Raw genomic sequence first — 27,855 nt, forward strand, 5'->3', positions numbered from 1 at the left:
CTACAAACTGTAACTCTGTGAAGTGGTTCAACACGATGTCATCACTACACGGCAAACTTGTTTCATTTGCAGGATCTGTTTCACTCCAACTCGTGAGCTAATATAATTCAATTTTTTTTTTTAAGTGCACACAGGCTGCTAGACACATGTGCATGGCAAATGGAATCTGAACTTAGCTTAACAGCCTCATTTATTCCTGATGGTTTAAATTATTTCATCACAATTAATGACACCCCCTCAGCTTCCTGTGCAGCACTGCCAGATGTTCGGAGACCACAGAGCCACTCTCTTCTTTGACGGCTGGTGACAAGTCGTCCTCTGAAGGACATTCCCTGGGTGCGCGGGGCCGGATGACACCTCCACGGCGGAGCACCTCGCTGCCTCCCAGAGCAACAGCCAAGCTGAGGAAAAGGCGGGGAGGCAGGAGAAGCCAGCGAATGCATTAATGAGGGCAAATTATGTGAAGTGATCTAAACGCACAGGAACTTGGCTCCCGCCACAGGAGTTCCTAACCTTGTTGTTTTATGAAAGAACTCTTCACCTCCACCTTCCCTGGCATCCAGGAAGGTGCCGGGCATGGCGTCAGGCCTCGGGGGAATGCCAAAGGACAAGAAAAATACAAACCTCTTTCACAGGCCTCCTGATTTCGGGTTACGGCGAATTTTGTTTTCGGGGTGTTGTTTAAACTTACCATAATCATCCTAATCACTGTCGTGTTTTTGATAGTGAACAGTTTGTCACTGTCTACATCTTCAGCTACAATTGTTCTCCAATGTTCAACAGACACTTCCAGTGACTTACCACACATTGTCAAAATACTGTACAACAGTTTCACCCCTTTTTCTTTGTTAAGTTTTCCTGAAGTATCATATAATTGGTATACAAAAAAAAAAAAACATACGATGCACACAAGATTTGAGATCTTGATGAGTCTCAAATACCTCTTTTTCTTGGGCTCAGTGGGATTTATTCTTTTCAGGGGCTGTTGGCTTTTTGTTTTTGTTGCTGTTAGGTTTTGTTCCTTGCTGTTTGTCTATTTTTTAAGCACATACTGACAAACAGACTTCACACTTTTCCTTTTTTTGATTCTAATATGAGTAAAGCCATTTACCTTTTTCCTTAAGAACAACAAAAAAAAAATGTCCCCCTCAGTTTAGAAATTAAGAAATTGTGTCTTGTATTTCTCATTTGAATTTCACACACACACACAAAAAAAATTCCTATAATCACAGGTAGCTGAGAGGGTATCAGAAACAGTAAACACACTAGCACTTTCACAGTAAGAATCCAATACTACAGCTCTAATTTGGAAAACATTTCCATCAACTAGTGAACATGTGGCAGGCATTTTATGGATTATTTTTTAAATGGTAAAAAAAAAAAGCTGATCTTATTCAGGGAATAAGGGGCCTTTTAGTTTGCCAAAAAGTGTAATGGGAAAACTGAAGGGCCACCTGTGTCAGCCCACCCTATAGTATGAACTTAAGCTATAAGAGCATTTTGGAAAATATTTTTGAACTGAGATAAGGGGGGGAGGGGGGAGAAATCAGTATCAGTACAGATTCTAAGCAAATGCAAAAGGCTTCTGTGCATGGTAGTGATTATGTGTGTGGCCTGCACAGGCTAATTTCAGATGCCTCCAAAGCTCCGTGGACTTTCTCCTTCATAAACTATTTGGGATTAAAACTAGCACCTCATCCATTTCAACTCTGACAATGGACACAAACACAAGGTAAGCTAATCAAGCCAAACAAGTTGAATGTTCCCCCTTACAGATGGCTGTTTTAATCTTAAACGACTACTGAATTTTACCAGACATGCTACACTTAATATTTTGACAGTTGTTTATTAAAATTACTTTCCTAGGAAGTCCTGTGAAACCAACAGTCTAGTTTTTATCAGAATGGAGGGATCAGAGAGAAGCGGGATTGATAGCACACTTGCAGCAAGCAGACAACAATAGGAAACTTTTAGCACTCCCAGAGTTGCATCAAATTTTCCATGGACCAAAACTAAAATGAAATATTCAATTACTGAGAGGTAGATAAGTAAAATAAACAACTAATTTCATGTAGTGACGTTGGGAGAGAATCATATGGACCTCATTCTGTTGTCTCCAAACACTTTGTCGAAGGGGGGAAAGGAGCTGAGTAAACTTTAAACTCTCATGGAGGGATGTATTGCTTGTGTGTCCCTGGCAGATGTGGAAAGGAGATGAAATGGGCAAGGGAGAATCAAATATCCCATCGCTGCAGGTTTGCTAAGGGAAAGAGCACTGCAAAGATCTCACATCTGGCAATCATTTGTCAAGAGCTGGAAAGAGAACGGCAGGAAACTTTCTGGCTCTTGGAGAAGATGAAAAGACAAAAACCATGTGTCACACACACACATACACACACACACACACACACACACACACACACTTGCGCACACACACACACTCGGCAATGGTACAATGACTACTACACTTATTCCCCACCCTTCCTTACCCTCACTAAATTTAATGATCTTCAGATATACTCCACTCCATGGTCAAAAACATGCAGTCACTTGACTTGTTAAAGCTGCAGTCTATGTACATTTTTTCAAATAAACCCCAGGGCTGATGTTAGAAAATCAAAATCAGTCAAGCATAGACCGCCTGGTACTTTGGGCAGGAATCCTTGTGGTTTCGTCAATAAACAGAATCTGAATGAAAGACACCACAGTAACTAGACAGTAACGTTTTGAACAGTTTTAACCTGAAGGGGGGACGGGGAAGGCGGGTGCACTAGTGACCATGGACAGAAGGCTACCAGTCCATTTACATCACTCTCTCTACCTGTGACACAACTGTGTTTAGCACAAGGTCATCTGTTATTTCTAACCAATACTCAAAAACACCAGTGAACTTATATTTGAGGGATGTTGTGAATGAATTTGGAGAGGAAACTGTTGGTTTTTTTTAAATTAACACACCTATTTAAAAGGGTGGGAAGGGAAAATCTCAGATTCCGTTTAATGCATACTAGTGATAACAATATAAAAATTTGCTAGCTTCGTTATGAATTCATAAAAATGACTTCAGTTTTGCATCAATAGGTTTAAGTAAAAAGTTTTCAAGACACCCTGTACACAATTAATTAACTTCTCCAAAATCATAAGAATTTAAATCTGTTCATGGTGATCTACAGTCTTCACTGGGCAGCTTTGGTCCACCCTTATGCTAAGTTTAACTAGCAGCAGCCACTAAGCTTGTCCCTGTGATTCCATGAGTGAATGCTGCAGGTTGTTTAATAACTTGGCAAATTCACAGTAGCTTGTCAAATTATTACAGGAACAGTGTCATCACTAAACAAGCCTGATCACGGTTAATTACAATGCAGACTAGAGAGCAGCCACAATTGTTCATTAATTACAGGAAGCACCTCATTTAAATTTTATGGAAATTTACACTTGCACCCTGGTATGTCTGGAAAAAAAAGTGATCCTTCACGCATTCACAGAAGAAAGGAGTCTGTGGTTTATGAAACACCACAGTAAATTGTGTCTAATCTGGTACAGAAATATTGGTTCATTATTTACTCTAATTTTCTAAACACTTTAGTGGTGAAAAATATCAAGTCAAACCCCACATCTTTAATTTCCCAACCAAGAAAGGAAATGTGCTGGGCCTACTGTAACAACTCAATACCTGATGAGGCACAGTTAGACTAAAAATAGTAACTTTTCTCTGATTAAAAATAAAAGTTACCAGCAATTAAGAGAGTCTAAACTAGAATAACCATTGCCTAGAAAGCACTTATATAAGAACACAATTTTTATACATCATCATCTACTACACATCAGTTTACCTCTCCAGCTGGAAAAAAAAAAAAAAAAGTCATTTTACACCTACTTCAAAAGCCACAGAAGAAAATTAACAAAGTTAGATAGTGAATCAAAATCTTGATTTCCATCTACTTTTCTAAATCAAGTCTATTAACACACACACACAAACACACACACACACACACACACACACACATAAACAGAACAGATGTCTCTGCAAAAGGACAAGTCAGTTTATGATCATTCCAAATAAAAGTTATATCCATGAAAGAGTGTCAGGGATTTTGGGAATATGAAACAATAACTTTGGTAAGACATCTGACATTTTAGGGATAAAAGGAAAGGGTTAAAAGGAATACCTTAATCAATAAAGAAAAAGTAAATATGAAGAAGCAGGAAAGGACTTCACCAGTCATGAAAACTCATGTCAGTTAAATATAAAAGTAGATCAAATATGGGTGCTAAATGAAAATCCTTCCTAGGAAAAGATATAAACACACCATTGCTCCTAAACTGAGGTGCCCACGAAGTTATTCTCAGAATCAAGAGGTGACATTGCGAATCCTCTGGCAGTTATGGTGTCTGGCACTGAGGGACAGCCTGAGATCTGAGTGGGAAAATAAGTGACTCTGATGACCCTGGCAAGTCCTAGAATGAGTCCCCTGGAGTGTAGAGTTGGACTAAAAAATAAGAAATGGCTCATTCTGTAAGGGAAGGGGAAAACCAAACACCAGAATACATTCCATGGCACAAATGAAAGGACTGTAAGCTAAAAACTACTCCTGGAATTGTTAGCTGGTAAAGAAGATATTAGGGCTCAAGTTTGTTATGACTGATATAATATGGGTATATACTAGATATTATTACAATGTATGGAAGCTAGATTAAAAAATGAAGAGGGAAAAAGAGAAGGGAAACAGTTCAAGTGAGTCTCAGTTAATTCACCAATTCACCATAGTTGACTATCTTTTGACGGGTTCTACCTTTCCACTCAGTCTGCCAAAACAGTGTTGCAAGAGGAGAAATCCAATAAACTGAGCACTTTTCATTTCTTTGCCCAGGAATTTGGTTGTCTTTGCAAGGCCCACGCTGCACTGTCAACTCCACAATTTGTTTCACCACCTACAACCAGAGTTTCACTGAAACTTATAAATAAGCATTCCCTCCCTTGGTATGTCATAATAAAGAGCTGCCTTGGTCTTTTTCAGTTTTGCATCACACAGTCACATCTGCAAAACCCATTGCTCTTTGCACCATAACTCAAGGTTCAAAAACAAATGATCCAACAGCCACCCATGACAGACCATTCCAGGTGATGTGTTTGAAGACCATCAATTGTCCTACCCAACGAGGTCAAGGATCAGACTATTCTCCAGGAAAAGTCTTCCATCACTTTGCATTGATGTGTCACACACAAGCTGTTAACTTGCGAAAACTGGGAAATGCACGCTTCATGTCTCATATGTGTCACACCTGCTTTTCTGTTGTATCACAGCCATACACCACCCAGGCAGTACCAGCTTGTGGCACTGAAGAGCTCAGGTGGTCTTCCTAGTCCAAGAGCAGGTGTACAAGTGATGGTGTACCCTTCAGAACCATAAAAACCGAAACCTCCTCCTCCCACCCCTTCTACCTTCACTCCCACTGTGAGGAAGTAACGTTTAAAACTATTCTCTTTTCTCAGGTGGGTTATCTCCATCAGTAATATGTTTTAAAACTGAACTCCCTATGCTCATCCCATAAGTCTGAAAACTTTAGAAAATGATGCCAAATGGAGGTCCTAAAAAACACTATGAGTTGGCTTACGCTAGGGATTGGCATCCCTATTGAAACCTCAGCCTGAATCCTTGCATCCCTGGCACACACAATTCTTACATATTTAAAGATACATGGAAGTGGAGACATTACTTTGGCCAAGACATCATATTTATATTTTTAATTTGCAATATACTAGACTGCTTTGACTATCTCAAGACCAAAGAAAATGAACTGAATTCCAAGTAAATAATTTCATACACACACACACAAAAAAAGGTACTTTGCTAATAAACTTACTATTCTACCAGACGCTATATCTCCCAATCCATGCAGAAGAAAGACACCTATTATTGAGTCCTATTTCTCCAGGACAGTACCCAGTGGAATGGCTTGCATTCTCCTGGGCTGGGGGGCCATAATGCAGGAAGCATAGCCTTGTTCACCAGGTATCCCCAGTCCCTAGCGCAGTGCATAGCACATGACTATGATGATTTAAAAAGATGGAAGCTAATATTCCCAGTGCCTGTTGCATGCCAGGCCCTAGATTAACTGCTAGGTATATTCTGGAACATTTAATCCTCATAATCACCTTGCATGGTAGGTAGATCTACATATTACACACAAGAAAGCTAAAGCTCAGCTAGACTGAGTGACTTGCCAAAGGTCTCACAGCAAGCAGCTTGCATCACCTGGGCAGCCAGCCTTCAAAAGCCACGGTCTTATCCACTGTAGTGTGTACTACTTCTTGGGTTAATAAATACATGATCTCCAGTCACAGACAACTTATCCTGAAAAAGACGTTTTGCTGCATATATGCTACACTGGTCCCTCTTTTACACTTGTCTCAATGGTTGTCTGTCCGTCTCCTGGTGTCACAGATACGTTTCTATGGCCTTTGGGAGCCACTGTTTCTGTCACGCCACCCCCAACTGATAAAACAGTAAGACTCCAACCTGGACTTCCAGCCTCTGGTCTGGCTCCTCCAGGCTTGGGCAGAAGTCTGCACCCAGCACTCTGCCAGCACATGCCACTGGAACCTGGGGGAATATGGCGGAGTTAGATAGGCGCTGGGCGTGGAGGCCGAGAACTGCACACACACACACATACACACTTGAAGCAGGAAGAAGCAGGGGCATCCCAACCGCAGGTCTGTAACAGGCCACCATGGCTTCACAGGTTTTTTGACACTTAGTAGGTCAAACATGTAACTATCACACATCCTAGATTGCTAAATACCAAGAAGGTAAATTCCAAGAAGAAAAGGTCCACATAAAATGTATTTCCCCTAGTATCTACAGCATGCAGCACCAAGTAGGCATGTAAATATCTTTAGATGGAAGGATGAGAGAAGGGGAAAGATAAGAAGGCATGGAGGAAGGAAATAAGAGAAGGGGAAAAGAAGCTTGGTGATACTTAATCCGCTGTTAATTTTCTTATGCGGAAATTAAGAAAATTGTATTCTATAATGGCTAAAGTTCCTCTGCACTCTTAAAAGATCTATTCAAATCTATTTCTTCTATTGCTGGGATAGACTAGCAAAGGCAAGTTTATTTATCAATATTTATTATTTACTTACTATCATTATTTATGTCTGTTCTAATAATAAAATGATAACCATAAAACAGCTATAACTTAGTTTAGTTCGTTGTTTCTAGAATTCTACACTGAACGTCACTAACATTCCCTTTCAAGAGTAAGTTATTCATTAAAAGGAGTCAATCTCATTCTGAAATACTGCCTCCTATAACTTACTTAATTGTAGACTTTTTAAGATAAGGAAAAAAGGATTTAGATTTTACTTAAACCTGTCTTTTTCCTTTTAAATGTTTTATCTAATATTCAATATGTCCAAAGATATACTATTTCATTCATTATACATCTATCCATATATATAGGAATTCATCAATTCTCAATTCATCAATCAGCTTCACCTCACCTGTGTTCTTTCCCTATAAAGTCCTCCTTTGGTGTTTAGTTTTATTTCTTTTCTTTTTTTCTTTTTTTTTTAACTCTTATTAGGATCATCTGTGCCAATCAATTTTCGTTGTTTAGAGATCACTTTTTAACCAACCATGCTACCTTAGAAGGTATTTCCCTCTTTCTTTTTGACCCACAAATCAGTTCACTTCTCCAAATTTTAACAATATCAAGAAGCTTCATTTTGCAATATTACTAATTTTTTTATAATACTAGTGAATAGTAAATAGTGAATATTACTATTTAAAAAAAAAAAAAAACATTCAGTCAAAACTTCGAACATTTCAGATTCAACTTTCCTATTCTTTTTTTTAATCTCTCCTTCTTTCTTCCTGCCTTTGTCCATAAGGCGAAATTGTCAGAATATCATCTAACTCTGAAATTAACTAGTCTTTACCCAGGAATCTCTCCAGTGAAGTCCAAGAGGGAAAGGAAAAGGTCACATTTACAGGGTCACATGCCAGAGAGTTGCACAGCCCAAACTTTAAAAAAGAGGAAGAAAGACTGAGAACATATTTCGAAGTTAATGAAAAGCATATAGTAGTTGTATTTAGTGGCATTCATTCTAGGGGTATTTGATGTTTCACATGAAAGAAGTTACAAAAAAGACAAAGGAAATGGAGAAGGTGTTACCAAAAACCAAGGCTGACTACCTGCTCTTTGGTCTAGGACAACGTACACAATGTAAAAAGGAACCGAGCCTTGGACTTGAGGAATGAGAAAGAAATGGAGCATGGAGAAGTGGAGATACTGTGCCTCTGGGTTGTGTCACACATAGGATGATGCTGATTCCACCCCTCAGATGACACACGGAGGGGTACTAATGAGTCATGCAACAGTAATTCTCCCTAGGGTGCAACAGAAGGACTGGAAAAAACTCAGAATATCCCATATCAAAATGAAACACCCCCAAAAAACTTCCCATGAAACCTCAATAAATGTTACTACTTAGCTTACTAAAGCAGAACCCGTGAGCCAGAATTAAGTGTAAACAATACTTTATTTTATATACACAGAACAAAGTCCCACTTACCTTAATATTATTTGGCCAGATCACAAATTTTCTAAGTTTTTAGTTCCTTCCCTCTGCCCCCACTAACAGAATGCATTTTACAAAACACTCTCAACAGGAAATGAGACAGTTAACCAAGTACAATGACACTCAATTACAACCTCAGACGCTTAGAAATACAGTTTCTGAGAGAAAACAAGAAGTGCTGTGAATAAGTTGGGAGGAAGCTGTGCCAGGCCTCTAGAATGTTTCAATAATCCAGATCAGAAAAATGATTTAGTAGGAAAGCGGGTAGAACTCTGATACTTAGAATCCTCAAGTTTCAGAGCAGAAAAAAATCTGTTAGTGTCCATATAAATGGACTCTCACATTTTAAAGACGAGGAAATTGAGGTTCAAACTAAACTGCAGTTTCAGGGATGGGCTCCCCTTCCAACAATATTCTCCCACCCCCATTGACAATTGGTGTCATTGATTATGATAGAAAAAAATTTTAAACAAAAGGTAAGAGACAGTATCTGGTTCCTAATTTATTAAAATGTACCAAGGAAAACACAAAGGATATAAAAGTTATATTAGTTATAATTCAGCACACCTAGACAATTAGGCCTTTTGATTTAGAAGCCTCCTTTGTTAACCAAATAGCTATGAATCAATCAAAAAATGATTGGCAGAAACAAATTATGGAAATTCATATACTACTCCATTTTAAGTGAAAATATTAAAATATAGTGTATACCCAACCACTGTTTACAATGGAATATAAAACTGAAAATTGATTTGGGGAATTCCAATGTTAATCCACCTTCCTTCATGTCAGCGTTCACAGTGTCTGTTCCAATGCCCTATTTTTAAAACTAAGTTCTACAATGATTTTTGCAAAATGTTCACAGTGATTTTTATCTCTGAAAAGAAGTAAGACAGAGGGAACCTTTTAAATTCTTAGTCTTAATCATTGCATATTTTGCTCTTAAAGTAACAAAAACATTTAAGTTGAAAAGAAAGAAAAGTACTAACCATTATCAGTTAGTGTGGCTAAACATTCTGCCACAGGTTTCATTATGGGATGGTAATTGTCTAGCACTCATCTAAATTTCATTCTGCTGCTGCTGCAACAGGAAATAAGAGGCCTTGGAAGGGACCCTCTAGGATCCCCAGGGAAGGCAGAAGCTGAGTGCATATCTACTCTCCTGTACATACCCCAAAGGAATCACGGTGTGTGAGAGAGCTATTTACAACTTAGTGTATAATCAGCAGAAACAAAAGATATGACAACAAGCATAAAAGCCTCTTTCCCTCCCTCTCTCTCTCTGTTCTCTCTCTCTCTCTGCTCTCTCTCTCCTCTCAGGAGAGTTCAGCAAGGGAGGGCCAGTGGGTATTCACTTCAGTGTCAAAAGGGCTTCCAGAAAACACATTTTCTGTGGGGCAGAGAAGAAATATGGCAAACTTCCTACACACACACACACACACACACACACACACACACACTCACACACACGATCTTTGTTTACTGAGATCACACAGAAAGACTGTGAGAAGCCAGATTTCTGAAAAGAAGTTAGGAAAAGCCCCACACTAAAAGGAAGCTACCGTTTACAATATTTGAAGTGGAATGGGGGTACAAGGTGGGTGTCAGGAACGGGACAAAGGGAGAGAGAATGAGGCACAGACATGGTAACCTGGGAAATGAAATGTGTTCCCAAGAAAAGGGCTTATAGACACGGAGATGCTTTTTGCACAGCCTGAGCCCACTGGAAATGTAATTTTATTTTTGAACATTAAGCATTCAGGTAGGCACTTGCCTGACAGGCACTATAAAAGTCACAGCCTAAATAAGCAAACTGACTCCCATGTCAGCTCAAGTCTCCTCTGTTAAGCTGGCCACAAGCCCAGATCGGTTCTGAAGTGTACGTGTTTTGGTGGCTTCAGTCTAGCAGCGAAGATATGAGAGAAACTGTCTGAACCCAAGAAGAACTTGGAAAGGAATGGATAAACAAAACTGCTTTTCAAAACTAAAGGGAGAGCGAAAACCCAAAACAAGTCCTCTCTGGGAACTGGGGGACATGGCTGGGCGCAAGCTCTGCCACGTTCCAGGCCAGAGAAAAGCAGCAGAAGAACTTCAGCCTGGTTTCAGTGGGCTGACAATGCCAAGCAGCAGAAGGGACAATTATGCAGATAACACAAAGAATTCAGGAAGACCATTAAGTGAAATGGATTTGACAATAAGCTAGCCAGGAGCCTGTGTGAGAAAGAGCAGAGAAAGGAATAAATTAATTAGCCACCACAGTGAAGATGAGGATGCATGCGAAACACAGGGCTGCAAAATAAATGAATGCAAAGGCTGAAATGCAGGAAGGTGAGCCGGGTTGTTGATGTGCTGCTATAGCTTATATCCTACTCATTTTTCAGGTTACGATTTAACTAATGAACAACATTCCAAGCCTAAACTTTCTCATCCATGGAAGCCCAGGCTGAGACTCAGAAGGACCAACTATATAAACCCAACGGTTAGGTATGAAAACAGTTTTCTGGTCTCAGCTACTGGTGAGTCCAAATACTTCTTTATCCCTCTTCCAAAAGAAAATGGCCAGAACTGTGCTCATTCTTACAGATGAGACAGAGTTGTAGGAATGGGGGAACACAATCAGGATGCGAGCTATGTTATAGAAGAAGAACTATGTAGGACAGTGGACAGACCACTCTGGAGATATCTCAGATCAATAAGCTTGAGGATCAGGTTAAGAAAAGAGAGAATAGAAAAGAGTCAAGTATGTGATTCTGCTACTCTACAGGTTGACGGATACAGAAGGGGACTGGGGCTGGGGGAGACACATCTCAGAGCAGCCAGGCCTGTTTAATTGAGGTTCAGGCTCTTCCTGCTGGTCCTCTTGGGGAAGCTGCCAGAGAACAGGGCCCTAGGCTCCTTGATCGGAGCAACCTCTGCAGGTACAATTACAGGAGATTTTCGCTGCCACAAACAACAACAAAAATACCTTGTTTTTATATTGTGAAATGTAGGATAACACATATAAACCTCTCTTGCCTGGTGACACCCTGGAGGATGTAATGGAACATGAATAATGCTAAAATTACATAGAATCTGCTTCCCAGAGTGCTCAAATGGCTTTATAAATAATATTTATTAATTCCCACATCAGGTAAGTAAAGGGTGGTCTAATTTCCATTGCGCCTTCTTTATTTTTAAACAAGAAAACTGGGGCCTATCACTACTGTCTTCCTCCACGTTTGATATACTGTACAGAACTGAAATTATGACTAAGTTCTCTCATTTACGATGCTGGTTTTACTAGAAGGAGAAAAAGCCTCCTACCAATTGATAATCCATCTATTTCTCCAATTCTTGTTTTATTGGAGTTTCAGCACTACAGAAAATGAAGTTGTGTATGCCTGTGTCATGGATGGGCTTTAGATTAAGAAAACAAAGTACAGAATTAGATTATTTTCAATTGGTTTGCAATCATTCTTTTAACGCATATGTTGGACACTGAATATTCCAGGTTTATGCTTATCAGCATATATACAGCCAAATCTAACAACTGACAGTAAGTAAAATTTTAAGTGTGCATATATATGCCCAGGTTAACTTTCTTTCTGCCCTTGAGGCTCAGTGACAACTATCCTAAAGGCAGGAAATGTGGAAAAGGCACTGGATTTGATGTTGGATGTCTGTTTTAAAAAATCCCAGCAGTCCCTTATAAACTTGGTCAGTTAATTATCAATGCAGGGCCTTGCTTCCTGCATCTGTAAAGTGGAATGCTCACAATTACTGTGTAGAGTTGACAAGGTTGAAGGAGAGAACATGTCATCTAACTCAGCACACAGTAGGTACACGGTATAGGTAAATGATACTTCCTAGGACATCTCCCCAGAGCACGCCACTCTCAAGAGGACTGAGAAGTTTGAGACAGTGAGGGACAGATTTAGGTGGAGGGAAGGAAGCCTCAAGTGTCAAAGGAATAATATAAGCAATTAGACAAACTAAATAGTATAACTATTCAATTAGTCTCAATTAAGGACCATCTCAGTCAACTTTTAGAATGCTTCCTAGAATGCTGAGTTGAGAAAGACTGTAAGATGTTCTGAGGCTCGGAGAGACTGACCATTGAAGTCTTCACTGGGGAAAGTCATGAGCAGTATCCCATTGCACTCCCTGCCATTTATAACCCAAGGGGGTCCTCACAATTAAAATATAAGGTAAGCCCTAGCCAGATTGGCTCAGTGGATAGAGCATCAGCCTGAGATTCGAATCTGGTCAAGGGCACATGCCCCAGTTGCAAGTTCAATCCCCAGTAGGGGGCATGCAGGAGGCAGCCAATCAATGATTCTTTCATCAGTGATGTTTCTATCCTTCTCCCTTCCTCTCTGAAATCAATAAAAATGTGTATATATATGCATGCTAGAGGCCAAATGCATGAAAATTCATGCAAGAGTAGGCCTTCCTTCCCCTGGCTGCCAGCACCAGCTTCCGTTCCGCCACTGGCAAGGCACCCAGGACCCGGGTGGCTTTGCCTGGAATGATGTCCAGAAGGAGGTCTGGTCCATAATTAGCAAATTAAGCTAGAAGTCTGGTGCATGAAATTTGTGCATGGGGGAGGGGTGTTCCTCAGCCCAGTCTGCACCCTCTCCAATCTGGGACTCCTCAAGGGATGCCATCTCACAATCCAGGACTTCTGGCTCCCAATCTCTCGCCTGCCTGCCTAATTGCTCATAACCGCTTCTGCCTACCAGCCCAATCACCCCCTAACCAATCCTCTGCCACCTGACTGATGCCTAACTGCTCCCCTGCTGGCCCGATTGCCCCTAACTGCGCTCCCCTGCCGGCCTGGTCACCCCTAACTGCCCTCCCCTGCAGGCCTGGTTGCCCACCAGCTGCCCTCCCCTGTAGGCTTAGTCCCTCCCAGCTGCCCTCCCTTGCTGGCCTGATTGCCCACAACTGTCCTCCCATGTTGGCCATCTTGTGGTGGCCATCTTTGACCACATGGGGGTGGCCATTTTGTGTGTTGGAGTGATTACCTCTTTATTATATAGGATAAGGTAACCTGCTGAGTTCTCTTTCATGCTACTGGCTTGACCTATGAATTAAAAAAAAAAAAGGAGCTTCCGGGAAACATGGGTGAAGAAACTCTACCCTTTTGGAAAACAGCAAACTCATAGACAAAACCAATAGTCTAGGTCAGTAGTTCAAGGTATACTCCTCAGCCATGGAACTTATCAGCATCATCCAGGGAGTTGTTTGAAATGCATTTACTGGGCCCCACCTGAGACCTACTGCGACAGGACCCCTGGATGGGGCACCAGCCACTTATTCTTAGTGGTCAGGTGTTTGAGAATCACTACCCTAAATAAACTGGAAAATCAAAGGAGAAACATTGAGGAAAAAGCTCTCAGTTTTAGAAGAGGCAGCATGACAAAAACCAAGGGGTAAAAGAAGAAGCAGCTGACACCAGGGCATAAGATCCAGGACCTCCCCAAATCTCATTCTGTGAAGGAGAGGGGGGATGTCAGAAAAACAGGCCCTTAAAAGAGAAAGCCAAAATGATTTAAGCAACTTAAGGAGTGGCAAACATGAGAAGGAAATGATTTGGGGACAGGCGCTAACTCAGGCATTTAAACTAAAAATACTTTGAAATGAGCCAGGTCACCTTTAACTTGGCCACTGTGCTTGCTCCTCTCGGCTTCTCTCCCTGGTTTTCCTCCACAGTCAAGAAGGAGGATGAATTTAACTATTTCTAATGAGGAGGAAGAGGATACTAAGTAATGGTCATTAACCCCCTGAATTTTTTTTTGGGGGGGTGGCATTTTTTTAGAAAGGAGTTCACTTTGGAAGAAATGGGGATATTTAACTTGACCTTATATCATCAAAGGCACTAAATGGGACACACCAAGAGTGTGTTATTTTTCCTCTCCTCAACTTAACAAACTGAAGAAGAAAAGTCGGTGGGAAAAAATGTATGTGAGGAAGCAGAAAAGGGAGTCTAAGAAATGAAATATGATAGAAGAATGTACCAATGAAAAATATTACCCCAAAAAGCTCAACGGCTCCAGTTACTCATTGAACCACTTACAGTAAACCTATTACGGCTTGTTTAGAAAAGTTTAAGTGTTCATACATGGCTTAAGAGCTGAAATAAGCCAAAACCAGTTTGGCTCAGTGGATAGAGCGTCAGCCTACGGACTCAAGGGTCCCGGGTTCGATTCTGTTCAAGGGCATGTACCTTGATTGCGGGCACATCCCCGATGCGGGTGTGCAAGAGACTGCTGATCGATGTTTCTGACTTTCTATCAAAAAAAAAAAATCAATAAAATATATATATATATATATATATATATATATATATATATATATATATTTATGTATGGTTTTTTTTTTAAAGAGCTGAAATAAGATGAGCGTGTAATGCTAAATTTAATGCCCAGTGGTTAGGTGAGAGACGCAGGTTCCTCTGGATGAGCCCCTTGCCCCATCAGCCATGAAGAGTGAACTGCCTGAAGGAAGGCCACATATAGCATCAGCTGATCAGGGAAACTCCCACTGCTTTTAACAGGACAGCCAAAGGAGAGCCTCGTGCATACTACCAAAGCTCAGGACACATCCTGCGGAAGACCAAGGAGTCGACATGGTTTTCTTGGCATGCAAAGTTTGAACACAGGTAACATGAAGAGATGAAAGGAAATGGGAAGGCAGATTCAGTCCTGCAGTTCCATACAATAAAAAACTTTCCCAACCCAAGCCGAAACCAGTTTGGTTCAGTGAACAGAGCGTCAGCCTGTGGACTGAAAGGTCCCAGGTTCGATTCCGGTCAAGGGCATGTACCTGGGTTACGGGCACATTCCCAGTAGGAGGTGTGCAAGAGGCAGGTGATTGATGATTCTCTCTCATCAATGTTTCTAACTCTCTATCCCTCTCTCTTCCTCTCTGTAAAAAAAAAAAAAAATCAATAAAATATATTTAAAAAAAAAAAAAAAAAAAAAACTTTCCCAACCCAAAGGTAGGTCATACTGTGTCTTGCACAATTCCCACTCCAAGCCTTCTGAGGATCCCAGACTAAAAAAAGAAAATTCACAAACACATATAAGGCTGATTTCTATGGAAAACACCCCCCCTCCCCCCAACTGCCTAGCCCCAACCCATCCTAAGTTCACTTTTGTCAACTGGGGTGAGATCTAAGGAAGATGAAAAGCTACAGTTTTCTGTGCCGGGTTTTAAAAAAATGGCATCTCTTTGTTACTGGGAGCCTCAGGATGTGCTGAGAAGATTAAGTAAAAGGAAGTTTCTTATAATATTTTCTCTTGGGATGTTACAAAATCAGGTACTGTTTTCCAAAGTGAACATATTTTATTCCTGAAATCCAGTGGCTTTAGCAGCTAAAAGTAGTAGACAACAGAACACTTTATAAATGATAAAACATAGTGTTTCCTTTTTTTGTATGCTTTTGGTAAAATGGCCTCAGATAGAGCTATTTATGTCACTGACTTAATGATCAGAAATGCTATAAAATACCATGTTCTCGCTAGAGGCTTTCCTTTTAGTGATGTCATGCTCTTCCCTGCCCCCTACTCTTTACCTGTCATATAAATTTTAGTCCTACACTTTCAAGCTCCAACTAGAAATTTCCAAGTGTCCAGTTAACACCTTGAGCTAAACAAGCAAAACAACTGGGTTCATTACTACCCTTTCTTTATTACAGCTCTCCCCTAGCTCTGCTGTATTTTGCCATGTCAATCCCATTAAAAAACACTCAGAAACATGCCCAGCCAATGTGGTTCATTGGTTGAGCATTGACCCATGAACCAGGAGGTCACAGTTCAATCACTGGTCAGGGCACATGCCCAGGTTGCAGGTTCGATCCTCAGTTGGGGTCGAGCAGGAGGCAGCCAATCAATGATTCTCCCTCATCATTGATGTTTTTACCCCTCTCTCCCTCTCCCTTTCTCTGAAATCAATAAAAACATAGTTCTTAAAAGACTCAGAAATATAAATCATGATTAAGAGCCTTCTCCTTATTTCCCAAACCAAGTAATTTCTGAAAGCCTGTCCATTCCTCCCTTTTAATTCCCTTAGCAGTATCCCATCCACCTCCCGGATCATTTCTCTCCTTGGAGATGAGACATCTGCCATGACTCTTAAGTGATAATTCCAACTTTATCATTCCACACTCACCAACCAGTACCACCCCCTCCAATTGCCAAACATATTCTCCTAAAGGATGTTTAAAGTTCCCCACAAACTACCAATTTAAAGTTCCTTCCTGGCCCTCTAAAACCTAGCTCTACCCTGTCTTTGCACCTTTATCTTCTCCTCTTCCTTCAAGGCAAATACTTAACAGATAGTCTAATTAGATTATCTGAGGCCTCCTGCTTACTGATTGGGCTTTCCTACATTGATAGTTCTTTTGCTACTGTTTTTAGAATGTCCTCCCCTGCATTATACATGTGAAAAGCTCCTTGTTTCCCGATGCCACTCTTTCTACAAAGTTTTCTGATACCCTCCTCTCCTCTTCCCCGCCCCCCGGCCGCAGAGATGTCCTCCCCAGAGCATTACAGAACCTTGGACTTGAAATAAGTGTTTTTCTCTCCTTAAGGGCAAGAACTAATTTACTTATCTCCCATAGAGCCTACCATATTGCTTTACACACAGAAGATAGTCAACAAATACATGCTAAATAAATAATAAATAAATCTCTTAAAATTCATAGTGGCACCAGTGACCCAATGTTAAAAAATAGCGTAGTTTTAACAATATCATTATTCTACCTGATTCTCAACAAATACCCACAGGCAGTTAGGGGCCAATAATTCCTATTTCTCAGAAATACAAGATGCAAGAAGGTTATTATTTATGTGCAGAGCATTCTTCTGAGTATAATTTAGCCTGTAAAGGTTGAGTAACTAATTCAATGTCACCCTGTTGATCTGCAGTATGCATCTACTGAAATGATACTTTTCTAGTTGGATTTTCCTTCCAGCTTACTTAAGGGTACCTCTGAAACCTGACTCCATTGAGGAAATCTTCCAGAGGGAGAAAACACAACATCTCTTCTAAATATGTTTAAGAGGCCTGTCTTTGCCCCACAAGTTGGCAACATATGCTAAAATCTGAAATATCTATCCTATCTAATAAAAGATTAATATGCAAATTGACCATCACTCTAACACACAAGATGGCTGTCCCCATGTGGGCACAAGATGGTCTCCACAAGATGGCCTGCAGGGAAGGGCAGTTGGGAGGGGACCAGGCATACAAGGGAGGGCAGTTGTGGGCAATCAAGCCTGCAGGGGAGGGCAGTTAGGGGTGACCAGGCCAGCAGAGGAGGGAAGTTGGGGGCAACTGGGCCTGCAGGGAAGGGCAGTTGGGGGGAAAGGGGGACACAGGCCTGCAGGGGAGAGCAGTTGGGGGGAATCAGGCTTGCAGGGGAGAGCAGTTGGGGGGGGACCAGGCCTGCAGGGGAGGGCAGTTGGGGGGCACCAGACCTGCGCCCGTCCTGACAATCATCACCTCTTTTCCAACCTGACCCTGATCAGCCTGGTCCTGATCACCCATGATTGCCGGTCAAGCCTAGGGACCCCACCCATGCACGAATTTCATGCATCAGCCTCTAGTAAAATAATACAAATACACACACACACACACACACACACACACACACACACACACACGTACTAGGCTTCAGAATAGGGAAAGGCATGAAAACCTCCTTTAATAAGTTGTTTAAAAGAGGCAATGATTGCCATATACCTGGAAAGAAAGTAATCAAGCCATTATACCTTCCTGACATAGAAATACATATCTAAGGTCAGTTCACAGCCAAATGGGGGTAAATTTCCATCCCTAATCGTAGGAATCCTTTGTTTCTAGCCAAAAGTATGCATCTACATTTGATCCTAAAGCCAAATAGTGCCTTGATGTCCACTTTTCTAAATAAAGTTTTATTAAATATGGCCATGCCTATTCTTTTACATATGTAATCTATGGACTTTTGCATCTACAAAGACAGAGTTGAATAGTTGCTACAGGAACCATATGGTGGCCTAAAATATTTACTATCTGGGCAGAGAAATACAGAAAAGGTTTGCCAATCCATTTTAAATTGTGCAAAATTATACCTCTTTCCCCAGCAACATCACTTTCAAGAATACACCTTTAGGAAATAAGAATACAAGTGCAAACAAGAATGTTCATATTGAAGCACCACTCTTCATAAAAGGAAGACAACTGGCAATAGCCTCAATGTCCATGAACCAAGAACTCATTAAATAAATTATGGTACAATAATAATACTAGGAGTCCACTAAAAATTATGATGAGTATTTACATTTACAGACATGGAAAGATATCTATGACCTAAGTTTAAAAAAAGGAAGTAACATATCTATAATCCCTTTATGTTACTAGTACCTATTCCTACATTTTCATGTAACCATAAATTCAGATGACTGAAAAGATGTTAATAAAATGGTCCCTGGGTGGCAACCTTTTAGAGTTTTTATTCTGTTTGTAGTTTTTAAATCAGATCTGCACAACAACTACATAACCTTTACACAAAAGCTGTAAAATAAGTTTAAAACTATTAAAACTGAAAATCCAGGTGCAAAGTTTAGATCTGCATTTTATTAAGCACTGAGTTTTTCAGGAAATAAGATGGTTTTTGGATTGTTTAGGTTTGGTTGGGGGTTGGGTTTTGTTGTTGCTATTTTCGTTCTTCCTTTTTCTTTGTCTTCAAGAGAGAAAGGCTGTTAAGCTTATCAATACCTGCATAGCTAGGCACTGGCATCCCCAGGATAGGTAGTAACCACACTTCTGGATCAAGAGCCCCTTACAAAAGCAACCAGGGGTTAGGAGGAAGAGGAGAGGTTAAGAGAATAGTGCCTTTATGGAAATGTATTAATTCAATCAGTGTCTTACTTCTGGGTTATCATAAAAAGCTTCATAAAGTACCCAAAAGCCACATAAGATTTTTGAATTATGCCGCCCAGTGACTGATTCTCAGTGAAGAGAAAGAAAAGAGGGAGTTTTCTCCACTCTCGTTTTCTTCAACAGAAGTCAGTTTCTGCAAGATAGGCACAGTACTTTTTTAACCCGTAATCGAGAAGGCCAAGTATGGACATGATAGGAGGATTCAGAACCCTGCACCACCTTTGGCAAAGAGATGCTTAGTGAACACCACAGAAGGCTTGCAAACTAATCACAACAGGTTTTACAGAAGAAATTGCTAGTGACAACCTACTCAGCTCACCCTCTCTGTGCCAGACTTCACAGGCATCACTGCTAAGCCCCATTTTATGAATGAAATAACTCAGGGTCAGAGAGGTTATGTAACTTTTCCAAGGTCAAATAAAGAAGAGATAAATTCAAACGCAGATACATCTGGTTCAAAAGGCTGGATCCACAATGCATGTTGCTTGCTACTATTCTGTTTAATTCTACTGAGTTGAAATACTATTAGTTTTAGTGTGACCTAAATTCCACGAATACAAGTAAATAGGCAAAGCCAGGGGTAGTGCTTGGGGGTCTTGCCCATAAAATGTAACTTCAAGCTCTACTATCAAGTATTAGAATAATGACTATACTAAGGCAGGAATCTTCAATTCATGAAAATGGTTAGAACTGATGATACAAAAGTAAACAGAATACAACAGAGCTAGGTTTGCCTCTTTGCCTTCAGTCTACCATTAGCCATAACTGATATCACAGAAATAATGGCAGCACTCTGATATCCACAAAGGCCAACCTGGAGAGACTTTTGCAGAGTGGCCAAAATGCAAGACTAATGGGTAACACAGAAGATGCTCAAAAAGAGAAACAAATTAAAAAGATAGAAAAGGTTGCCTGCCAAATGTCTACTATCTCCTTTCCTAGACATAATTGAAGAAATTAAAATATTTTATTTAAATGAATCGTCTTGTTTCCAAAAAGTCAAGCTTCCCAAGGGAAGCCTGGCACAGGATGAATTCAAAGAAAGGGACTCCAGTTCACTGAATACCTACTGTGTCCTTCAGTTTCACATATCATGTTCTGACAAATTCTCAAGCTCAGTGTTCTTTTCCCCATTTTAAAATGGAAGAAAATAAAGGTTAGGGATAAAGTGACTTACCCAAAGTCATAAGACTAATACAGTAAGTGACAACATTAATATCTGAACTCAGCTCCAACCTTTTAACTCATCCTCCAGAGTTCTATAATGTCAAACACTACTGTCTTTATGATACAATGGGATCAGAAAAAATCTAAAAGGTCAAGTATTGGCATTTTAATAATGTTTGATTTTTAGGAAAAAAATCCTAAACCAACTTTTTCTCATTAAGGAGACATTATATTAAGAGTAATTCCATCCATTGTCTCTTGGTTTATAAAGGAAAAAAATTAATAAAGCAAATTGAAAAGGGCTGAATACATCCACATCTTTTTTATAATAAAAATCTGCTTCCATGACCAGGATAATAAATACATGTTTAGATGCTCTAAGTGTACATGATAGATTTTTTTTTCTTAATTTGGCATTGTTAACAAGTTTGTCTATTTAGGAAAAATAATTTTGAAATTGGCTATAAGAAAAAAATATGCAGCACAAAGTTTATTATTCTACTGTAATTTTCACTTTAAAATTTAGAACTAAAAGCAAAAATCATCAAAAGAAAACTCATATCATCATTTTACTACATCCAACAGAGTAAAAAGAATTCTTAAAGTGAGTATTCTCTAGAATATAAGGGAGAAATGTGAATTTGTCTAAAATGTGAAGTGCCAAGTCCTTATAAAATCTGTATTTTGCTACAGAGGTGACTTTTTATCTTGTTGGTCTGAGACCTCCAATGAACAATATGACTGCTCTAGCCAGTATGGCTCAGTGGATAGTATAGTGCATCGGCCTGCGAACTTAAAAGACCCAGGTTCAATTCCAGTCAAGGGCACATGCCTGGGTTGTGGGCTCAATCCCCAGTAGGGGGCATGCAGGAGGCAGCCAATCAATGAAATGATCTCTCTCACCATTGATGTTTCTCACTCTCTCTCCCTCTCCCTTCCTTTCTGAAATCAATAAAAATATATTTTTTTAAAAAAACCACAATGTGACTGTATCTGTTCATAAAGAATAAACCATCATACAGGCAGCATTAATCAGATTAGCGCAGGTCTAACTTGACAAAATCATCCATTTATAGAAATAAACAAAATGATAGTACCAAAAATCCCATAAATTGGCACACAAACCCACCCACAGTTTACTTTTCTGTGATATATTCTTAGTTAAATTTTACATTACATATCATGTTTTAAAATAATTTTTCTATGGAAAAATATCTTCATTTAATAACTCTGTAAGTTCTTCCTTGTATCTATTTAGGAGTTATCAAGGGTGACATGCTGGTACACATACACAACTCACTCTCTCTCTCTCTCTCTCTCTCTCTCTCTCTCTCTTTCTCTCATATATATATATCGATATATATATATACACACACACACACACATTATTAAGAAAAAGAAAATTACACATAAGAACATAAAAATAAGGAAAGTAGTATGACTCAAAAGTGAATAGAAGAGAAATAGAAAGGCAATTCAAATATTAAAATAAGATTTCCTTAGGTAAATCCAAGAGAATCCATATTTCTCGTTGGGGGGTGGGGGGGGATCAGATGCATGGATATTTTATAAAGTCCCAGTTCCATACATCAACATTTTAATCTATTACAAATTTAACTTCCACCAGATCAAATCATGAAGCAATCCTGAGTGTTGCAGGTAACATGCACAGTTACCACTGAAGTCAAATCTTACACCCCCTCAGTCACTGTAAGCCTAAATAACTGGAACAGTGACCAGAAGATTAGTTTTCCTGGAGAGGGACATGGGTGGAAGCACTCTGCAAGGTGGATGTATATCTAAGGCCACTTGCAAACCTCAAAATATCCTAAAACCCTGCTGCTCATGTGGTTGCACAACCAAGTTCCTTTACCAGATCCACAGCCCAGATGACTTGCATCTTTCACTGCCTTATTTCCAGAGTCCCTGATTTTAAATCACACCGGGAACCTTTGGCTGCAACCAAATTAGAATAGTTCGGCTTAGCCTTTCTAAATGCCACGGGGGGGGGGGGGGGGGGGGGGGGTCCTTAAGTTGGTTTTGTTTTAAATTCTGTCCTTCTGCATTCCTAAATTGTATCCCTCTGACTAATATAAACCGTTATTACAGAGAAATGGTAAAAAAAAAAAAAAAAAAAAAAAAGCCAGTGAAAAGGAATGAGGGAGTAGGAATGGTAACATACAGTACCATGAGCTGCAGTGGCCTCCCAGTCAGTGGTGCAAGGTTAACAGATCACTCCTGGCCTTCAGGAAGACAGCAAAACACAGGCTGGGGGAGGGAGGGAGGAGAGGAGGGCCCAGCCCCCGGGGAGGGAGGGGGTCCCTCGCCCAGGCAGTTTCCTGAGGAAGGCACTCAGCTCAGCTCCTTTCTGGCACATTCCTCCTCTCAATCTCGCAGCCTCTTTTGCGTGTGTCTTGTCATATCTTCTTCAGCTGCTAACTGTCCAGGCTGCAAGACGCAGTTTAGGAAAAAGCGAAACCCTTCTAAGTGACCATCACAGCAAATCAGCTTCACGCCGGTGGGGTAAAATTTTCCAAGGGAAGTCAGTGTTCTTCTGATAGTTCCTGAGTCTCTAAGTCACCCCCCACCCCCACCCGCCACCCGCCACCACACACCCCCCTAGAGGGCTAAAATGCCTCTGTGGCAATAAAACATTCATGCGACTTGGAATTTTAACACAATGCCATTTCCCTAGTTTAACCTGAAAGGAATGCACTAGTCACAACAGACTACATCATCCTGCCATTAAACCCTGCCAAGGAACCGCTTTTTTGGCCGTGCCGAGCCAGCTCTGACGGGAAAGGAGTACACAGACCCACACACTGAGCACAGAAGGGCCACCTCTGCTTCCTCAGCCTCCTGCAGCAACACCCTGCTCTTGAACATGACCCCTGACCCCTCGCCATGGGACTTGCCTGCGGTGCGTGTGTCACTCTGGAACTTCTGCAGAGCCACACACTGTGCAGGCCATGGGCTGCTCCCTCTCAACGGGACTTGGGCCCGCGCCAAAGGTTCTTTCTTATTATTATTACCGATGCTATTGAAAGTCCACTGTTTAAGTGCCTGGGTGCTTTTATTTTTTTATTTTTATTTTTTTTTTTCCTGGAGTTGTAGAGTGAGGAGTGGTCTGGGTCTCTTATTCCTATGCTTGCGTTGGAGTTTTTAGAAAACAAACTTTTCATTTGCATTCATAATTAGGTTATGATTACTGACAAAATGGTTTGCTTTGGGGACTACTTATCAAAGCTGCCAGTTCTTTTCCATGTAAGTGACATTTAATTTAGACTTACAAAACACACACACAAAAAAACCAGAACCAATTCTGATTTCCCCTGAGAATTTGAAAAAAAAAAAAAAAAATTAAAGGTGGTGAATTCTACAGCATCCATACTTAACCATTTCATGTGGTTAAAGTATAAGCAACAAATTAGTTTTTTTTAAATGGATTTATTGATTTATTACTTGTGCAGGAATGTTTACCTTCCAAGGAGCATAACCGACAGAACTAAGGAGGGAAAAAAAAAAAAAAAAGATATACACAACAAGTAAAATATGAATCACCCTAAATAGTTTTAAAATGTTTAAATCAATTTTAAACTCTGATGCCAATCAGACCTTTAAAACCAATACAAGAGTGTTAGTTTTTGTTCAGCTACCAGATACCACAATTTTGTCCCCCAAAGAGCCCTTCCGGTCTTTATCCTCAACTTCTCACCCACCACTGAAATATGCCCTCCAGATTTTTTTTTTAACTTTTGTGATTATTTGTTGTTTTCCTTTCTAATCACTGACTATTTTCAGTTGGGGAACTTTCACTCTTACCTTGATGTTTTTATCTCATTACCTCTCCTCTCTGCTACAGTCCCAGGCAATTCTAAACAGCAGCCCTTGCCATGACCCTGAATCACAGCCAGGTGAGGTGTGATTAGCCCTGCAAAAAATATCAGCTGTTCCAAATGTAATCTCCCTGAATGAAGCCATGTCCCCCTCTCAATAACAAATGAACACCTTGTTTCATCCAAGAGATTAACCAAAAATACAAAATGACGATCTCCAAGCAAGATGGCAGACACATAAAATAAAACCAAACTGTCCACTTGAGCGTAATTTTTGTCTCCTTAGTAGCTGGAATTAAGTCTTAAGCCCTATGCAAAGCCTTTATTTTCTTTCCTTTAAACAGACTTTATCATGCTTTGAAAGTCATTCGAACCCCCTTCACCTTAGCCAAACCATGCTAATTCTAGACAGGAGGACAGCCAATTAATTTTGTTTTGTTTTTTAAAAAGGAATTATATTTGACTTGTGGGGCAAGGGCTGGGAAATCAACTCAAACAGAGAAGCAAAGATTATCAAAATCTATGAAAATATTTCCATTTCAAAATGTAAATGCTGAAATCAAACTGTCATTTTAATTTATATAAGACATAGCAATGAAAACATTGGATTTTTTCAAGTGCCTTGGTTTATTATCAATGTATATTCAAATTTCAATTCTGATGTTACTAGAGGAAAACTTAGTAAAATTGAAAACAGCAGCACGTGAAGCCATGAAACTAATATTACAGAGGATAATTTCTATGTAAATCCAGGCTAATACGCTTTTTTTGCTCATATCAAATTAATCATAACAGTGATCCCAATGTATGTTGGACCAAGATTCAAAGAAAGAGTGCAGGCCTGTGTGCTTGCACATACCCCATGTTAACCCCTGGAGTGTGATGCATCTCCTGGACAGGCCTCTGGAACTTGGGAGACACACCCTCACCTATGAGTTAAAAGATTTCAGTACCTGTGTGACTTTGTCAGTGACATATAATACCCAGGTCCTTATATGCGAATAAGTCATCTTTTCTATCAAAGAGCAGTTGAGACAGCTGTCATTTTGGACTGCGTGACTTGACAACCACCATGTTGGCTGCATGGCTTGCAGCTCCTCTGGGGGCTGCCATCTTGAAACGGCAAAGGCCAGCCCCCCACTTTGAATTAGCCAATCACAAAAATTTTGCGCCTGAGCTCCAATCAAGAGTGAAGGACAGGTCACGTGCATCAAGGATTATAATGCCGAGCAGATCTCCTGCTTGGTGTGCACTTGCTTTCAGACCATGTGTGTGCACCCTTCTACATAGAAGTAAAGATATTTGCCTTACTGCCTGGCTCCCAAATATGTTTTGTGTTCTACCAGGACCCCTGAATGTGGGGGCTCTCCTTATTTCTAACACTTAGTGCAATCAACTTTTACTTGACAGATTCTAAAAAAAATTGTCAAACAATTTTATAACCTACTCAGTGCCGTGGTACAGTGATGCAGCATCATGAGGAAATCATAATTTATAGGAAATGGTGCCATTGCAAATAAGGGGAATCAGAACAATCTAGAACCTGATGGAAAAGAAAGTCAGAAGGATAAACCACTGAAACGCAAAAAATTGCAAACATCCAAGAGTTTTGCAGAAATATTAACTGGTTTTGTTGGGTCCATGTGAAATGATCAAGTTTGTGAAAAATCATAGCTGATTTTCTTTTAACCAAGAGAAAATTTCGCTGTGTTACATGACTTCTGAAATTACAAATTCAAAAGTTTTGTCAGTTTACCTTTTAATCTCTAGAAAGCAAAATAGGTAAGACTTTTCTCACTGACTTCTACTACTAGGAGCACAGACATGCTTATGGTAATTTAGTATCCATCCCAACAAGAGTCCACTTGGAGTAATGGGATTGGCTAAATCAGTTTCTACCATCCCACACACAGGCAGTTAACAGACTAACTCTGAGTGAGGGCAGGCCTCAGAGGCAAGGAGATGTGAAAGGAAAGATGTGTGGAGTAAAAGGAAAGCGATGGGGTGGGATGAGAACAGACTGGAAGGAAAGCAAGCTCCAGGAAAGAAGGGGATGAGAGAGAAAGAGAAAAAAGAATGAGATGGGGAGAAACAAAATAGAAAGAAGCAGGGAAAGGGAGAGAAAAGAAAGGGGAGACTGAAGGGAAAGGAAAAAAGGGATGGCTGGGAGAGAGAGGAGGAATTGGAGCCTGAGACACAACAGTGGATCAAGCAGCTGGCCGGAGATGCTAATTCAGCGCTTTAACAAATCAATGCCACTTGAAAAGTACAATGTGAGCCCTCACTGGGTAGATGTCAGGGGACTGAGAAAATGCATTCTCAAGTATTTCACATTAAGAGGGAATAATGTGTTAATTTATAACTCTTCACCCTATACACCCGGATTATCTATCTGTGTCAGCGATTTGACTTCTTAAATTTATCAAAAACGCACGCAAAGGGAGGCAGCTTCGGCTTCACCTCAGGGAAATGGAGATTTAGGAAAAGCCTGTCCTAGGCTTGGGCTGCGGTTCTCTTTCCTTTCCTATTTGGGCTGAAGTACAGGTGGGGGTGGCAGGAAGGAGTGAGCCTCTGGTGGAGAGATCTAGGGAGGAGGGGAACTGCTGGTCCAGTTACTAACACAGCCAAAGGAAAGGCTTTCCTGGCCTGTGGCTGATTGCATTAGGTACCATCCGTCAAAAGTGACACAGAAGAGAGGGAATAACTTGAATCAGCAACTGAGCTGCCATCATCGGAATTTACTTTACGGAAACTTACTTAAGTCTCTCAGCACAGCCAGCGGAAGAGAAGCTGCTGACAGTTGGATTGTAATTAAACAGCATTCGTGCAATGCCATGGAGCTCCAACAACAGAGCTTATCAAAATAGGAAGGGAAGGGGGGGGGGGGCCTAGGCTTATTTTATTTGGTTCGCTCTGAGACAGGGAGGGGAGATGTTGAAGAACCGATATTGCATCCCTGCATTCGGGAGCCTAATGTTCCTTTTTTTAAGAAAAATCTATTTTATTAAACATCAAATATTGGCGTTTCCTAATCGTTCCTAAGCGTAAATTTAGCTAACTTGCAATAGAATGACAGCAGTTTCCAACCTGAGGGAGAGAAGACTACATGTTTTTACTGCCAAAAATTAAAGCATTATCAGATTTAAGTGTCAAGGTGCAAGAATTGTCAACAAATGCGAAGTGTGTTAAATTTGTGGAATAAAAAGGAGAGAGTAAGTTTCAAGAAACTGTCTGAATTAAGATCCCATCTTCAAGGACATGAAGGGGAGGTGTTCTACATACTGGATGAGGAATTTAAAAAACAGCCAGGCTGTAACTGTCCTGGGTTTCACTTCTAGATTGTTGAACCTGTACAGCAGC

At 40.4% G+C, this 27,855-nt stretch overlaps 1 protein-coding gene across 14 annotated transcripts in view; it reads right to left on the bottom strand.

Moving 5' to 3' along the window:
* BNC2 (basonuclin 2) overlaps positions 1 to 27,855 on the bottom strand; it is a 432,069-nt gene that overhangs the window by 248,486 nt on the left and 155,728 nt on the right. For 10 of the 14 annotated variants that reach the window (XR_006741320.1, XM_036434117.2, XM_045580259.1 and 7 more), the window contains one exon: positions 6,522 to 6,605. The exons of 3 other annotated variants lie outside the window; for them this stretch is intronic. Coding sequence is in view for 10 of the 11 variants with exons in the window: in XM_036434117.2 (XP_036290010.1) it covers positions 6,522 to 6,605 (84 nt within the window). In the remaining variant the exon portion in view is untranslated. Of the gene's footprint in view, positions 1 to 6,521; positions 6,606 to 22,846; positions 23,228 to 27,855 lie in introns of those variants that run through there. One more of the 14 variants, XM_036434123.2, reaches the window with a different exon arrangement.

Source organism: Pipistrellus kuhlii, unplaced genomic scaffold (genome assembly GCF_014108245.1).
Source record: "Pipistrellus kuhlii isolate mPipKuh1 unplaced genomic scaffold, mPipKuh1.p scaffold_m20_p_12, whole genome shotgun sequence".
Lineage (NCBI taxonomy): Eukaryota > Metazoa > Chordata > Mammalia > Chiroptera > Vespertilionidae > Pipistrellus > Pipistrellus kuhlii.